Raw genomic sequence first — 18,201 nt, forward strand, 5'->3', positions numbered from 1 at the left:
CTTCGGTGATTTAGTGTGCGAGTTTGTTCTCTTTGGATATATTTAAGCTCCTCTGAAATGAAAGTTGAGACCCTAATCAATTCAAAAGCAAAGTTGTTGCCATTAATATGTAAATGAACATGAATTCCTGTGTGGATCRTTATAAGGACCGACCATGAAAACTGCACTCATGCACGGGGGTTGCCTTGCYTTGTAGGCCTCAAATAGACACAACGCAAATGCCTCCCTTTTGTGTTTGGACCTCACGAGGCATTAGGAGCAATCTGAAATTTCATGCTTTCTGTAAACACTCAGAGACTGCGAGCGGTAGGGAAAAAAGGAGAGCATTCAAAGGCGTGCAAGTGGGGAACTCAATGAGGCTGGCGCGCGGAGGCAGTGCGCGCGGCGGGAGCCGGCTGAGYGCGGCGGGCAGGCCGGCTGCGCGCTGCAAGGCAGCCCCCCAGCCCGCCCCAGCGCCCCGTGCATGCATAGCTGGCCTGGGAGGTGTAAAAATAGCCGGCCAGCGCCTGAATTGGACATGGTCACCGAGTGCTGCCTGCAGTTGCTGGGGTTTCRATTTCTCCTCGACACAGGGCAGCCAGGGAGCCCTGCCTGGGGAAGAGGAGCCGGGGAGCAGAGCAGAGGCGGGATCCTCCTCCCGCTGCGCGGAGGCAGCTGCCCTTGGGGAGCGCCGAGCGCCCTGGGCACGGCAAGGGCAAACCCACTGGTAGGAGCTGGGAACTGATATGGGCAATGCACCTATTTGCCAGTCGTGTCATGCCCACAAAGGGGTGAGAGCGCAAGGCAACCTCCAGGATGTGGATAAAAGCCCGGACTATTATGGATGCAACAGTGAGGAAAGTAAAGGTGCTGAAGCCCTGGTAAGTCTTGGCTTTGTCTATGTCTTGGCTTAAGAGAGCAGCAATTAAAGGGAGAAGCTGAGAGGAGATGTTAGATTTAGAAAGATTCTCTTTGCTCAGCCTGAGTCTTAACTTGATATTAACCAGTCTGTTAAGAAATCGATCTCTGTTCAAGCGTTTGTTTTTGTTTCTGTTTTTGTGGCTGTAGTTAATCTGTGGCTCTGATATCGTGGCTGTAGTTGAAAAGCAGATGTCATTGTGCTGTGCAGTACCTTAATATGGACAGTTACCAAAATGCTTAGTTGTCTGAAAAGGGCACACTGTTAATGAGCAGAAGATGCTCTGACTCTCATGAATGGATGTAATTAGTCGCCCCGGCTCRCATGAGTGTCGTAAAGGATGCTACACAGATCATGTACAAAACTGAACTTGGAAAACTGTATTTTTATTTTGTTTTTACATTGTGGTCTCTACAGTACATGAGCTGTGGTTTGGTGTGTGTGTAGCTGGGACGGAGTTTGCACAGAGGAGGAGGGTTTTTGCAGTGAGCAGGACCGGGCGCGCGCAGRGGGACACATCCAGGACTGTTTACAGGACGGAGAGATAGATGTGCAGTAAGTGACTGCAGCAGGAACATGAGCGTTCATTCTCTAGCAAGGATGAAACTGSTGTAATATTTGTATAATGTCTACGGAAAATTGTGTCCTTAAGCTCTGTTTCCCTCCCTCCCCCAGAAAATTAGATTTAAAAATAGCTATTTCAATCAAAATTGGTGATGGAAGGGGGCATTACCAAAACTGTTAGCAGGACACAATGAGAAAAACATGAGTTTAGATTAATGTTAAATGTCAAAATGTTATTTTTTCCCCATTTTAAGTGAAAATAAAATTGCTTTCAGCTCTYTCTTCCCCTTTGCTCTTGCATGGATGTTGCACTTGAAGGTTCTGCAGTGCAATATAGGAAACATAGCTCAGACGGGCAGCGGGTTTGCAGGGAAAGATGGTACCTGCGCCGGCCCAGGCGGGACTCGTGGGAAGCTCCAAGCGTGTCCCTGTTGCTCTGGCCGGAGGGGCCGGGCCAGGCAGCTCCCGCCATCCGGGCTGCCGTCCCTGCGGCAAACTCGGAGCCGGGGAGCCCCAGGGATTGAAGCCRGGTCTCGGTCCCCTGGAGCTGGAGCCCAGCTTGCCAGCGGCCGGAGGGGATGCAGCCCAAGAGCCGAGCAGTCTGCACGTGCGAGACCCTGCTCTTGAGGCGGCCCGCGCTGCCTTTGGGAACTATCACTTCTATTTTCCTTCCTCCCTGGATGTGGCACACAGCTGAGGTTACCCGCTCGGATTAGCAGTGTAGCTTTTCCCCCGGGGATGTTTCGTTCCCCTCCCCAGTGCCCCAAGCTGAATCACTGGGAGTTTAGTGCCAGGGCTACAGGGGAGTTGCAGGGCAGCTAGCAGGACGCTGGGGAGCGAGGGGAAGCGCTGCCTGCCTAATACCGAGCCCAGGATCAGGCTGCAGAGAGCAGGTGCGGCCCATAACGAGGAGAAGGGCCTGGCCTGCTCTCCATGGGCTGCAGGTGGAGCTGCTTAGGGGCGGGCTGGTGGGAAGGGATAAAGGATAATTAACCCGGCTGGGGAGTGGATTGTTTGTGTGAATCCATAAAAAGATGATGTGTTAGATGACTCYTGGTTTCTTTCCAAATGGCTCTTTAAAATATCTTCATCTATTGTTTTAGTATCTATGCTAACTTTCTGCATAGTATTTAAGGTAAGTTGTCTCTATAGAATTGGCTTTGAATGGGAAGCTGTTTTATTCTCACTGTAGCTGTTTTGTTTGGATCTATTTACAGACTTTTTTTTTAAATGAGTTTTTAAAAAAGTTTTGTTAGATGTTTTTGTTATGTTTTTGTTATTCTGCTTCTTTAGAAATACTCTAAGAGTGTTACTTCTTTATTTAGGGACATAATTAGTAATGGAAACTGTTGTCATACAAAAGACTTAAATGTCTGATGAATTTTCAAGYTCTTGCTGACACCTCAAAATCTCAATGTAACACATCCAGATGATTCCAAATATTATTTCTCTAATGTTATTATATTAGGGTAAATCTTGATTCTATATCAGTGTTTGAGGGGCTTTAGTAAATAAGTATCATATAAGAGAGCTGGAGTTGATCCTGTTTCTCTCTGGAGCCCTTCAGCCATCTCTGATGTTTCAGAAAATGGTGACTAAATGCTGCTTTCATGCAAGTTGGAGTTTGTGTGTTGGGGGAAAGGGTTTTTTTCCATTCAACAATAGAATTAATCATTTCTATTCTTAGAATAGCTTAAAAGTCTTTGGGAAGATGTTAAGATTCTTCTAGTTTTTAGGATTAGTGAAACTATGACAGAGCTTTCAGTCTTTTAATTCAAACTCCCCTTTCTGCGCTTTCCTCTCCCCTCCCTGCCCCTTTTTGCTATGTTTTCCRGAAGCTCTTGATGTTCTGTTTTTCATGAGCACTCTACTTGTATAATTCAGACTTGCACACATAATACCCAAGCTGGGACTTGAAACAAAATGTTCATTTATTTGGCATTGGTGAATGCATGTGTCTGAAATTCTGCTGGTACTGAAGTGTCCTTCTGGATTAGGTCCCTGTTACTGATGTTGCTTTCTCTTTTGAAATAAGTATGGGTTATAATAACTTCCATCATTTCAAATAAGATCTTGGAAAGGATGATGCATTTGATCAAAAGACTTTCAAAAGGCTTATTCTTTCTGTAGAAAACTAGACAGTTTTACCTCTCTTCTCACAAATCCTTCATTGACTAGTAAAAGTCATCWGGCAGTGAGGCCAGTATGTCAAGTTAATGACCGCAGTGGGAGGACTCCYACAGATGTCTGTGGCAGCTAAGTACCATAGAAGGTTTACAGAGGGCATTTGGTCCTTGGTTCAAGTGAGGGTTGGTTTTATGTTAGTGTTTTCTTCCTCTTTTGTTGCTGCTGTTGGTCCAAACTTAGGAAAAGAGTTAAGCATGTGTTTAAATCCATCCTCTTGAAAAAAAAAAAAATCCTTAAGCACATGTTTAATTTCAAGTCAATTAGACCTACAGAAGTTAAGCATATGCTGAAGTGATTTGCTGAATGTGGTTATTTATTCTTCCTTTCATCAAAACCAAAACAAAGCTGACTTAAGGTTTGTGCATTCCAGTGGCAAGGAAAAGAGCTGTTGGAGAGCTGCTATTCCATAGCTCTGGAATTTCAAAAATGAGTTTGCTGAAGAGTCAAAGATGTATTTAAAAATATCAAACAGCATAAAATGAAACACTTTAATGATGAATAAATGGAAATTTTCCTATTTATATCAGAAAATGTGATAGCTGAAGCTAGGCTTTGTCCTGAAGCAGCCATTAGCAAACATTAGAAKGGTGGATAGCCTTATAGTTATTTTCATTGGGGTCTGCTTGGAATTGGTATTTAGATCATGTTTTTTGCTAGGAAAAAAATTCTCCTTTGTGCGTTATGAAAAAAAAGGTATGTTTGCCAGGAATAGGTGTAGCAGCAATAACAAGGAAGATTTTGGATGTCAAAGGCAGCTTCCRGAGAATTGGCTTTTCATAGGAGAACAGAAACCATTAAAAGACCTTCCAAATCTTGGAAGAGATCTTTTAATTTGAGTGTTATTTAAAATCATGGTGGATTTATAATATCTTGTAGTTACATAATGTATGCAAGTCATTCCTCTACCTGGTTTTGTTTCTAGAGCTCTTTAGTGGCTGTTTCCAGCTCTGTTTCTAGTCACCCTTGAGAAATTGGTTTCTCAGGGACACATTAAGGCTGTTACACTGTTACTGCTCTTTGGTCTGACATAAGAAAGCCTTAACAGTCGCCTTTGGAATCAAATGTGTGTGTGTTGTTTTAGATTATTTTTTCCTCTCTCTATCGTAGCTATTTCACTGTCTCACTATCACAAAGTGTTTTTTAGCAGGGGTTGTCTCCAGTCCAAAGTCTGCGCCCACGTTCCCTCTGGCTGCAGCATTAGGATGAGGGCAGCTCTGGGCACAATTGTGGTCCTGTGCCATTGAAAGCAGTGCCAGCTTCTCCATCTCCTTTAGGATGTTCCGAAGGTCGTTGGTCTAAATATTCAAAGCACTTGAGATTACTCCTGTCCATACATATTTTTATCTTTCCACCCTTATAACCATCAATTCCAACCTAGACAGGGAAGTAAATAGAGTAATTATTAGTACGTTGGACTCCTGAGATTAAAATAATTGGTGCATCCTTCACCTTTCAGTCAATTACTGAACCTTAGTAGAGGATATTTGACTGGTTAATAATCTCCTGGCTCTGAAAGCTTGTTTTCCACTCTGCTCTTCACAGTACCTACAGTTCAGCTGGACTGAAGGAAAGAAAAAATAAAGGAAGCAGTGCTTATATATATATATATATATGTATAAAGGCTTTGAAAATGAAACCATGTTTTTCTTTTGGGGAACCTGYATGCTGCTTCACTAATAGCTAGAAATCTTTCCCTGTGCTGTTGTGCTCTTGGAGATCATCAGCATGTCCAAGTCGATACAATAATCATTCTCCTTGCAAAGCTTAACCCGTGAAGAGCTGGGAAATGGGCACTTGCAAGGTCTAGAAAGAGCCCATTTTCAAGTCCTGCCTTCTACATTTGATTGCAAGCATGAAAAAAGCTGCCAYGCTGGCAAAAGATAGGTACGTGACAAATGAGTTGGTTAATGGTAACACACCTCATCTGTGCTTCTCTGTAGGGCTGCAGCCAATTAAGTGATGCCTGGTTTTGAACAGATGGTTTCTGAAATCAGAGAATAAACAAGCCAATTGGGACGAAATTTAGTGGGTGCCTCAAGGGTATGAGCATAAATTGGCACAGGAGAAAGTATGGCATAATAAAAGAATAGTGGAATGGSCTTACCTTGCTGTCACTTCCTTTTTTGCTTTTGTATCTGCTCAATGACATCGAGAAGTCATGGAAGGTTAAGATTATGCAATTTTATTTCTCTGTTGAGCAGAATTGTCAGCTACCGGCCTTACCTGAATGTATTAATGTGCAGAGCCACCAGGAAGCGAGAGCTGTTTAATGAAGAAAAAAGAGCTAACAAGCAGTCAGCATCTTACTAATTATGGAAAGAGTTGTCGAGCAATCACTTTCTCGCTGGTCTAAAGACTGCAAATGGCCAAAACTGTCAGACAAACCTGAGGGTTGCCACTTCGGTAAATCCTGTCTTGATGCTGATTTTATAGACTGTAATAATACAAGAGTCAATTAAGCATGAATGGTTTTATGGCTACTGATGGTTTGGGGTTCTTTGTGTGTGTGTGTGTGTGTGTGTGTGTGTATATATATATTAAATAGAAGCAAGTTACTAGTGGGTTTTTCTCTCCTGCTGATCAGGGCTGGTTTCTGCCACAGTTCTGGTCCATTTCATTCTTGCCATAGAGTCAAAGCCATGTGCCACAGAACAGGCTAAGGTAATTTGAAGGGTTAATAGTTTTTGAGATAATTTTCAAATCTAATCTGATTACTGAGACTCTCTGGGCTATATGTGTTTCAGATGGAGGCAAAATTCTGGCACCACAGTTAGCAAGAATGTAGTGGAATCCGTTGCCTCCTTTCTTTGTTTCTCTGCTTTTATAAACAGATATGTTAATTCCATCTTRCCTGTCTTGCATCTTTCTCATGTAATGTCTAGCAGTGAGGTACTTATTGAGATCTCTTGTTCTTCTCTGAATGTTCTTAGCCATTGACCCGCTTAAGGTTATAGCAGTCATAAGGCTATGGCAGACAGTTCATTTTTCTATAACCCTGTTGAAAAATCTCATTCTGACTGAAATGATTTGTTCTTAGTCAAAATATAATACAGAAAAGTTAAACAGATTGTTGAATAGCTTTTATAGGGTTCAGTAGCACCAAATATTTTTCTCAGATCCATAGAATCTTTTAGACTTGCATTGCAAATAGAATAATAAAAGATTATCAAGGCCTTGCAGTACTGTACTCCCTCAATGATATGTAGTGGAAGCTTTTTGTAGGACTCTTGTCCTGCATTGTGATCAATACTTGCATAACTGTACAACTGTAAGCAAATAATACAGATATGATCACTGCTACTGTGGAAAAAAAAGTCCCTATGGAGCAGTCAAATACTTTTGTTTAGCTGTGCATTTTTAATTTTGATATCTCAAGACCRAACATGGGAAACAGCTCACAGTTTTAACCAGGTTGTAAATTGGTTTAACACTATAACATACCATTAAATAATCTTTGATCTTTGATGTCTTRTTCTAATAGCCTGTTAAAAACATTATTTAGGTTGCAAAGTCTTAGTGAGTGGGTGCATGTAAATCAAGAGCTGCTGGACTCTACGTGACGACTGTCACGTAGAGGGGCCGCCTGAGACTTTGCAAATTCAGAGGTCAACAGCCACCTTTCCCAAGCTGCCAGCTTCTTGTGCTCGAGCCCCTCTGATCATCCTTTGTAAACCTTTCTTATTGATGAAGCGCTGGCTTTTGAAGCAGAGGAGAGTGTATGGTATGATTTGCCTATCTGTGTGTACCTCTTAAACCAGGGTGGAGATACGTGCATAGGAAGGGAGGACCTAGGTGCGAGTATCACATAGCACTGTGGCTGTTCTGGGTTTCTATGCCGTTGTAAGGAAAGTATCTTTGAAAGATTGATTGTTTACCAGGCCCAAACTGGACTAATATGGCAGCTTTGGTGTTACTGAAATGTGCTATGAATTCAGGTAAAATCTACGTGCAGGGAAATATAGCTGATGAGACTGAATCAGTTGGGAAACTCTGCAGATAGGAGTCATGGAGTCAGGAGCACGCAAGGCTGCAGGAAACTGCTGTTATTTCCTAGTGGGACAGTTTCTTCAAGATCGATCMGAATTTGAGAGTGTCACAGTGGGCAGATTGCTGAGACAGCAGCGCTGACAAAAAACGCTTTTTAAGACCTTGAGAGACTACTGATGAGCTACTGCTGTACTGCAGAGTTGGGAAAGCAAGGCAGCAAATAAAGTGCAGATATTCATGTGCTGCTTTTAACTGCTGCGTTTCTTAGACTTCCAAATGTGGTGCTGAATCTCTGAAAGTTCCTTTAGAGAATTTCATGGACCAGCACACTGGTTTTTGTACATGAATAAAATGTACAGAGTGTCTAGTCTGATCTGCCGCTCCATTTCTTCAAGGTTTCTGTTCAAGATTCACATGAAGAGCATCATTTTTGTATGGAATAATACAATGTCCCTGACAGGGGTGGCTGATCACCTTGGATGCTATAGCAGAAATGTCATGTAAGAGAGAATAAATTACTTGAAGGTACCTAGTGTATCACCAAGCATGGCACTAATTTAATTTTGAGATAACAAAAGTACAAATAATGGAAATGAGAAACCTGTTTTGGAGGTGATGCTTGCTCCATCTTATCCAGAAACAACTGAAATACACTTGAGCTGTCAGAGCTAAAATTTGTGGTCATGCAACAATAATTTAACGTTTTAGGTTTTCACACATTTCTCTACCCCAGGTGAAAGGCAGACAAGCCATGATGGATTCGTCTCTAACTATAGAGAAGTTGTGGAAATTTGTTTTGCCGTTCTTACTTAACACCTTTTTAGAAGCATAAAAATAGATAATTACAGCCTTGACATGCTAAATCGTTACAGAAGTATTAAAGCATGATTGAAAACGATGCAAAGAGGCAGCAGACAAAATATATGTCCTACTGAAGGCAAAGATACTTTTCCCACTCATCTGAAGAGTGACGATATTTTACCTCAGTGTTATTGCCAAGGAAGTTGACTTTTCAAGAAACTTAAACATTAAAATAAGATTTTGTGTGTGTGTGAGCACCAGAGACAGTGGTGCTAATAGCTCTCCTTTGGTCTCGGACAGAGCAGGGGCTTTGAAGTGCCCGTTGAAATCTGCTCCCGTGTTAAGCCTGATCCAAGTGCTCTATGGACTTGAGCCTCAAGATTGTCCATGGGGATTCCCATGCTACCTTCCTCCTCAGCCTGCTGGGTATTTAGGAAGATGCTGTGTTTTCTTAGCACTAAAAGATGTGGAAAATGTGCTGAAGCTTGCCGAAAGGAATTTAAAAGGAAATATTTTTGTCTTGGCATGTAGCGCAGTTGTAAAAAGAACCATTTTGATGACATCCATCTGTTGCAGATTAAAATAGGCTGAGATTCGTGATTGTGAAGTGAGTTAGCGCAGCACGAAGAGAAGGATAAACTTATCGGAATAAGTCACTTGCTTTGTCGATCAGGATTAATATGTTGGAAGTGGGAGGCTTTTAGCATACTCTCGGGGTATGGAAGAATGGTTTCCCCTAGTGTTTCTGGCATAGGGGTGAAATCGGAAGAGAAATGGGTGCAGCCCAGTTTGGAGGTGTTTGCCTGCCAGCCCTGTGGCGTGCTTATCCTCCAGAGCTCTGAGCAGCCCCTCACCAAACAAAACAGGCTTTTACAGTCACTTATGGGCTCTCTGAAACACACTCCTACTCTATTTATTTTATATGGAAATTGCTGCTGCCTCCGTGTGTGGCCCCCAGCGCTTATTCTCTTTAAAGGTTAGTTCCGTTGCTCCTGGCACCAGCAGTTGCCTTAGTGGCCTGCGTGTAGGTCCCGTGTGGGTGAGCGTGAGTGTGTGCTGGTTTCCAACAGCCTGTGCAATTTCATGCCGCAGTTTTAAGTCAAAGCAGGACGGCTGGAGCATTTCATACTGCCTTGCTTTACCATACAGCCCATAACCTAGCTGAAAATAAAACTTCTTTTCTTTTCCCTCTGCCTAGAAGCCCTAATGGAGCTTTAAATGTGAATATGGAGTACGGGCAGTTTGGAAGTGAGMATGTTTGCAACGTTATCCTGGATTTAGGTGCTCAGACTTGAGCACTTCATTCGCTTTGCTGCAGGGTTAGCAACGGTTGCATTGCTGTCCAGGTTTTTTGGTGGTTCCTTCCTTTATCACACCCTGCCTTGGTGTCACAGCTGATAAAATAGATCCGTGGGAAYACTTTGCTCTTGAATATCTGCCCTTTTGTAGCATGTAACTGAGTTCTGTGTGTGTACATAAATGGTAGTCATAGAGCTGTATGCAAGCGCAAATCCAAGGCCGATAAATATTTTCTTCAAGCAGAGAAACTAATAATGTGATTGATCGCTTATTTTTGGAAATTTTGAGTGYATATATAAGAAAAAACTATTGCTGTTAAGTTAATTTTCTTCATTATTAATGGTAATTCCTATGACTTGTCTTTTCTCTTTAGCTCTTGCTCAATTTTTGAACTTCAAGCAAATATGGTGCAATAATTGCTTGCCTGGCAGATTTATATTTCTTTTGTGGCAGTACTGCCTTGTCTGCATATATTGATTAGTACAGATATAATGCAAAGTCAGTTTTCTACACGATGTTATGCTTCTGCAGCATCAAATGGGGAAACCTTTGACTGTGTTCGAATTGTGGTCACCTCTAAGGAGGAGCTAACAACAGCTAACAATTTTTCRTATCTTTTTACAGTCTGACAGCAATGCAAGCTTCCTCCGAGCTGCAAGAGCTGGCAACCTGGACAAAGTAGTGGAATACCTGAAAAGTGGCATAGACATTAACACATGTAATCAGGTAAGACATTATAAGGGCAAAAGCTTGCAATAGTGAATTCTGGAGAAATTTCTTTTCCAGAAGGAAGATTTGTAAGGCTGGATTATTTTGTATAGTTGTCTTAATTTAACTCAAATTATGCTTTCAGAGTAGTTTTTCAATGGTAGTATATAAGAAACTGATAGTGATCAGAAACTCTGTTTTTTAGTAAAAGTTTATGTAAGTCTTTTAGAGATTTTCTTTCTTGCTAGTGTATTGCAGGCTTGCATATGTATGATAATGAAGTATATTCAAAACTGAAGTTGTGCATTAGTAAGTTAAATATAAGGAAGAGTTGGTTTCATGCTGTTGTGAAGTTCCAATTTCAGATGAAGCCATGAGCACTGAATAAACCCGTGTTCCTCAAAACACTCACACCGTGATAACATTTGTGTTCTTGCCAAGGAAAACACAGTATCATTCGGATATTGGTTAAAAAAAAAAAAAGATAAAATATGCCTGGACATCAAGGTGAGAGTTGTTGGAATTCCTGCTGAGGCTCTTTGCAGAGGGCTGCTTTCCAGGTGTTGCTCTTTGGGCGAAATCCACGCTGCCTCTGCAGCACTGCTCAGTCTCGTACTGCTGCAGCAGGAGGCACTTGCACCAGCTCCCTGAGCAGGAGCCTGCTAAAGCTCCTCAGCCTCATGTGTGTCCCCTGCTCRCTTGGTCCTCTTACCTGTGCTCATGGCCTCTCCCTCTCTTGTTGCTCTGTAGAACTAGATGTCTGCCAGTACTCAAGTTCTTTGCTCTCTGTTAGGCTTTACTTATTAATTGCAACGAGGCACAGGTCTGCGCCTAGTGGACACCTGCCATTTTAATGAGGGATGGTTCTTTTCCCAAAGAGCAAGCGTTAGAGCAAATTGACAGCTGAGCAGATGGCGGCAGGGAGAGGACAGTGATGACTACGTTGGGCGTGCGCCAGCTCTCAGTTTGTAGCTGCTGTCAAGCCACCTTTTCTGGTGTCTGCTCAGGTGTAGGAAGAAGTTTCCTACACTTCCTACACTTGGTGGAGGAACCCAAGTTTCACATGACTCCTTGTACACATATTTAAAGGACAGTGTAAATAGATATTGTTGGCAGGACCGTGGAAGAAGGTGAAAGCCACGTATGAAACATATTGACGTGTACAAGATGTGTGTGAAAATGCCTGCTGGTAAAAATATTTATTTGGAGTTTCCAAAGCAKCTGAGTTTGAGGAAATAGGAAAAGAGAGGTGGTAGGGAAAATGTATTTCAAACAGCAGCTTGCAAAGATGATAGCAATAGGGTTTGGCTAAATTTAAGAACTGAGTTGCAAAATGTTACTTAATCACCTACTGGCATTTTTTTTTTTAATAAACATCGTTTCTTTTTGTATCTGTTCACTTACTGTTTTTCATTTATGGTTGTGTTTAAATTCTAGGGATATTTTTAGATACCCTAGGGGTGTTATTAGAGTCTTGGGTTTCTTTCTGTAGAATAAGAATGCTCTTCTAGGATTTTATCAATGATGTCATGGTAGGAAAAAAGTTTTAAAAAAAAAAAAACTTAACAGCCTCAGCTTTGATTTTTTGGGGGGAAGAAAAAAAAAATCAGCTCTTCTGAAACAAAATATCAAGGTCCTATTGTAATATATTAATATTTTGTTATTCTGAAGATGTATTCTATGTTTTCACATGCTTCATTTTCAGGGACCTCTATTGCTTGAATTACTCATTAAAATAATGTGAACGCTGAGGGGATGGGATAGTAGTTGAATAATTTATACCAAAAAAAGAGTAGATTTTAACCAAATTCATAAATTTGCACATTATCCACGGATTTGGTTAACATGTATCTTAATTCMGATTATACAGTTAATGTTTTAGTAAACACTTTTGAGAAATGAAATATTTATGTATATATAGTACTAAATACAGTATGGAAATCATGTTTGTTTTTAGTTTTGTTTTTGGTAAATTTGTTTTTTGTTTTTGTTTGTTTAGTTTTTCGTAATGTCAGCCAAGTATCATCAAAGTAAGTTAAACACAGAAAATGCTTCAAAATATGTTCTGTAATGACCAAGAGAAAGATACTGCCRTAAGTGAGTCACATCCTTCCCGCATCACTCCTGTAACCTTTATGTTCTGATTTAACCCAGAAAGTTGCTGTTTTGAGCAGAGTGGTTTTTTTCCAGCTGTATGACACTTGGAGCTGCTTTGTCCTGTAGGAAATGTGCAGGGATGGAGTATGCTGGTACAAGTAAGTGGGGTCGGGGGGGAATGAAGGTTTAGCTAAAACTGAACAAGTCCAGGACCTTATTTTTGGTAGCAACAGTAAGAACTCCTGATGAAATTGGAGATTTTTGGTTTTTTTCTGAAAGCGTTTTAGGCAAGTCCTTCAGTAGGATATCTGTGCCATCTTAATAATGGTATTGATGATAAATTCCCTAGTGTCTGAAATTGGAGTTTCAATTACTTTGCCTTTATTAAATGGCTTTAACAAAACTAGGCTAGGACTAGTGGGCATGCCAGCAAGATGCCCTATTGCAAAACATGCATTTACCTCATAGAAAGGGCACTAGACAGAGCATTATAGTAGCACCATATATGATGTAATGCCACTGGACGCAGTATAGTCAGCCAGGTCTTTTTCCTTAGCTTTTAAATACCCCATCCAATACACAGCACCCGATCCTGGTGACCCGAGGTGTGGAAGTCTGAGGTTTCCCRTGCTATTTTGGTGAGATCTCAGCCTGTAAATAAACATTCAGTGAGCAATACTTTTAGCTGACTACCTTGTGCCCAAGCTGATAAAAATCTTAGGGCTCAGTTGTGGTATCTTGAGGCAGTTGATAAGTAGTTATGCAGTTTGGATTAGCTTGGGATGGCAAGAAGGTAGCTACATTTTACGTCAGGTGGCTGGTGTGGTGGTTATGGGGTGGTCATGCTGCTCTAGGGAGAACCAGTGCAGACCCCGTGAGCACGAGTGGTGCTGTATGGCATGGCAAGGGCCTGGGACACAGAAGTAGACAGGCCTAGCATGGGCGTTTGGGATGTTCAGCACTAGAACTTGGTTGTCGTGTTCTCACGGTCTTTAAGTCCTTTATTCCCTAGGAAATCATTAACTGCTTGTTCCATTTTAAAACAGCACTTAAATTCTCTTTAGTTTAAGTGCCTAAGTGCTAGTCTGAAGAAGGCCATTTTCCTGAAATGAAGCTTTATACTGTACAAATGTTATCTATACAGAGTGACTGAAACCACCTGATGCCGCCAAGAAACCACAGCAAAATTCCTTGCTCCTTTCCTGGTCTTTCCACACTGACATTCAGACAAGAAAATGTCTTTTGGAAACCATGTACACTTAATGTTGACAATGATTGATGATAGAATGTCAAAACTAATCAAAAAACACAGGTTTGGCCACTGTTTATTGTTTTGAAAAGAGTGGAAGAATAGGAAATGAAATCATCTAAAATATTTTGAGCCATTATCATGAAGAAAAGCTGCAGATGATTAAAGCAGTCGTGTCAAATGAAAGTTGGGGTATTAAAATGAGAAATGTTCTGTTGCTCTCAGTGCCAAGGAAATTAATGAAGAGCAGGAGAAAACCTGGGATGCTCCATGCTCTGCATGCTGAAAACATACAGAAAAAAATCCTATCCTATTGTCTCAGTCGTCTTTTATTAAAAAACAAAAACAAAACCTCCTTTGAAGATAAAGATGTGTTGCATGGGACAAAACTCTTAAAAAAAAAAAAAAAAAAAAAAAAAAATCAACGTTACCAGTTAGGAGAGTGCACGTCTAGACACACGTTCTCATATGCGTATCTGGAATGAACGTCTCATAAATATTTTTAAATAGATTTAACATATTTTAGTCCTGATAGTAAACTACCTCTCAAGACAGAGCATACTTAATGTATTGGAATCCCTTGGAAGTATTGATTATTATTTTTTAGCCTCCCCAAGGATCACGTCCTCCTGCTTCCTGAGTGAGGAATGCCCTTGGACTAGGGTTGCTGCAGAGTCATCTTCTGAGAGAACTATTTCTCTTTTGCAGCTGACCAAGTCCTYCTTTCATAATGTTTCTAGATATACTGAAATCAGGCATTGGTTACTAGTTGTGGTGCATTGGGACATCCTACTTTGAGTTCACATTAAGTTAAAATATCATGAAACTGCTTCCTTTAACCTGAAGGAAGGTTAAATACCATCATGTATTTTGAAAATCATCAATTGGTGATGTTTATTTCTGGAGAGAGAGTGGAAAAGTCTCTAGACAAAATTCCAGTGTACTTTTGTTGGGTTTTTTTTTTTTTTTTTTTTTCATTTTAAATGGGGCAAAAAACATATAGATCATGGAAACTTCTGATTCTTTTAGAGCTATTTTCGATGTGTTATAAAACTTGTTGTTTGGGATTTGATTGCTCTTTGTAGTTCATGGACCCGGAGAAAATGACTTGCTTCTGAACTATGTGAATCGATGTTTAAAATGCAGCAGAATGAGCTCTGATGCTTACAGTGTGCATCTGCACAGCATTTCCTCTGGCAGTCCTAGCACAAGATGTGCGCACCAGCCTGACGAACTGATGGATACATCAGTTGCCCTCTGTGTTTTAAGAGAGAATTGATAATTCAGAATGTAGTAACATTTCCTCATTATATCTTTGGTAGTTTGTCAACTTTCTAATGTACAGTGACTTTTTGGCATTTGATTTGATGAACTCTTCTGTATTCACATGGAAAGAGATTTCAAGACTGGTATCTTGAAGACAACAGGACCTAAATATGAGATATTTTAGGAGGGCTTTCAGAGAACTGTTTGGCTTTTTGCTTTGTATTTGGTAGTTTTATTAGGACTTGGTTGCTTTTCCTTATTGCTTGAGTTACAGCAAGACATTGGACCAGCTACAAGTTACTCCCTACTTTGGTCCAAATGAGAAGCAGCTGACCCTCCCCCTAGTGCTAACTATAGCCCTAAGTAGCACAGCAGTCAGAATGAGGTTGCTAATATCTTACGTTGGTGATAGCTCAGAAGGTTAATTCATTTTCATGAATTCTCAGGCTATAAGGCAACTTAAAAGAAGAATTTTCATAATTGGTAAAAGAAGAAAAAATAATTTCCACTTACTCCCCCAAATGTAAGAAAGAAAAACTTCAGTACGCTTCTGGAGTTGGGAAATTGCCCAGTTCTCTAAGGTGCCCTTCTCCAAATCCTTGTAAAGAGGCTGACCACATGCCCTTTTCACTTCTTCGAGAGATTCTCTCCGAATAGAGAAATTACAGCCACCATAGATGGATATCTATTAAGGAGATGGAGAAAAAGTGCAGTCCTTAAGCCTATGATACTGTGTTTTARCTTGAACCTCCATGGGTGAGTACAGGTGCCTTCACAACACAGCAGTGGGCCTCCTCAAGCTCATCTCACACCTTGCCTGCGTGCATTGCAAGAGGCCAGTCAAAGCCTCAAAAAGCACCAGGAGCCCCCGTGGGTAAGTCTTAGATGATTGCAGCTAGACTWAGTGGCAGTCTTTATTAATAAAGTGACTGAAATTGGGGAAGGTTTTTGCAAGGGCTTTGCAAGAAAATTGTAGGCTTTTCTGGTATAGTGAAAATACGTAGGGTGATGGTATAGAAAGCGTTGTGAACAGCCATGGGATGTGGCTTTGTAGCGCTCCACGGGATGTGAAGTGCTGAAGCCTTTAGCTCTGTAGCTCAGGAGAAAAAGAATAGGGGAAGCGGATCTCTGCAGGAAACATGGGAAYGGCCAGGCCTGCAAGGCTTAGCATGATGCTCTTTGTGAGTGCAAGTGAGAAGTGCAAGTGAGCCCCTCRGAGGAAGGTATTTATGGCACTTGAGTGCTTTGTGAGGATCAGCAGTGCACACGCTGTACGGTTTTGCCTAGCAGAACATTAGTCTCTCCCCACCCACAATATTTAGTAGAGAGAGCAGGGAAGGGCTGGAAACCTTTGTTGCTCTGGTGCACAGGAATTTGGGTGGCAGGAGTGGGAGAGTTGCATGGATTTAATCTGAACTTTCATCATCCTGAATAACAGCAATGAGCCTTGTGGGCTGGGAAATAATTGCCACTTTGTGAACATGCAATAGCAAAGCTTGCTTGAAAGCTGCCCTTGCACTGGCCCTGAACATCTGAAATACAATGCTTGCTTTTGCTGTTTTACTTTGAAAGATAAGAGGAAAATATGCATAGTTATAGTATTTGTGTGCAGTAAACTGTAGCTTTTGTGTGCAGCCTAAACTGTATTTAGGCTATAATTTGTTTTAGGAATCTTTAAACTCATTGTATTAGTTTTATATATGCATCAATGAATATGATAAAGCTCTTATTGCAAAGAATGTATACAACACCCAATCTGTACAACGTATTAGCTTCAGCTGCTTAATGTGCCTACATATCTTTAAATCAGCTGCTACATATCAGTAGATATATATTTAGAGCCGTAAACACAAGTATGTTAAGAGTTTGCAGCTATTTAATCTTGCCTTCTTCATGTTCTGCCGTGTGGTTTTGATGGGGATGTGCCACCACTGCCAGCCCTGCGCTCTGCAGAGGCGAAAGGGCTCCTCTAGGAGAGGAAGAACCTGGATATTGCCACTTAACCTGCGTGACAGGATCAGATCATCACATTTCTCATCAGCCTTTCCTAACTACGGGGCTGCATAGAGRGTTTTCTGTTGGCAGCTTGTGATTGTGTCCGTCCTTCAGTTCCTTTGCTTTCCTCAGTGCTGTGCTACTGAATTGGCCCATAAGATGTGTCTATGTTGCKTACATGAGTGCAGAATTAAATGGAATTACCTCAGAAATGAGTTTGGATTACTGTGGCTGTAGCCACTGGACCTGCTCCCATTAAATGTCTCCTGTGATGTGCTAAGTGCATTAAAATCACACTGGGAATTGCAAGCCTGAGCTGCCTGTGAGGATGGGCAAACAGAAACGACCAGAGAGCTGCTTGTTTAAATTGTAATTCAAGTGACTGTGAAACGCTTGGAGACAASTAAAGCAATAAAAATGTGCAGTGCTAAGCTTGGTGCCTATATATAAACACACAGATATGTGCCTATATGTTTATACACACATATACATAGACACACACTCAGTTACCTGTGTATTATTTACGATGCTTGCAATATGGGAGCACAGCAGAATGCTTGAGGGCAATGGCTGTATCTATTGCTGTCACCTGCTTGATGTACTGTGAAAAATACCATGGGATTGTGGAAAAATAGGTTGGCAATTCAGTTACAATGGAGTGTCTTTTTGTGTGTCCCCTTGGGTGCAATAGGGATAATAAGAGGAGCAGGATGCACAGTTTCAATGGCTGGAATTTATTTTATAAAGTATCCTGTTCCGTTTTATGTGAAAGGGATTAAAATGTCTAGGTTTTTGTTTGTGTATTTCTTTGTTTGAAAATCCTAGCTTATATTCGATTATTTTCATTTTGAGTGAGGTTACAAAATGTCAAAGTTCAGTGAAGACTTGTTCATCAGAAACCATTTGTGTTGGTATTAAGTCAGGGGTTAGTATAACTGCTTTATGGATGATTTACAACCATTCGCAACCAACAAATAGTTTGTTTCCCTTGTGCTAGTTGTATTATGATTGATATTGGTTGTCCAAGAGGAAAGGAGGAAGAGTCCAGAGACAGCCACATTAGCCCAAAATAATCTGGAATCACTAGATGCAGCCTGTGTAAATTTGGCTAAATCCTGTGATTTCTCCACGATATCATCACTGGGGTAGA

At 41.2% G+C, this 18,201-nt stretch overlaps 1 protein-coding gene across 18 annotated transcripts in view; it reads left to right on the top strand.

The window, feature by feature from the left end:
- Nucleotides 1–18,201, top strand: part of ANK2 (ankyrin 2) — a 165,828-nt gene that overhangs the window by 22,603 nt on the left and 125,024 nt on the right. For all 18 annotated transcript variants that reach the window (XM_026034604.1, XM_026034605.1, XM_026034606.1 and 15 more), the window contains exon 2: nucleotides 10,361–10,462. In XM_026034604.1, the coding sequence (XP_025890389.1) occupies nucleotides 10,361–10,462 (102 nt within the window). The remainder of the gene's footprint in view (nucleotides 1–10,360; nucleotides 10,463–18,201) is intronic.

Source organism: Nothoprocta perdicaria, unplaced genomic scaffold, assembly GCF_003342845.1.
Source record: "Nothoprocta perdicaria isolate Ctin4 unplaced genomic scaffold, notPer1 scaffold_149, whole genome shotgun sequence".
In the NCBI taxonomy this organism is placed as follows: Eukaryota; Metazoa; Chordata; class Aves; order Tinamiformes; family Tinamidae; genus Nothoprocta; species Nothoprocta perdicaria.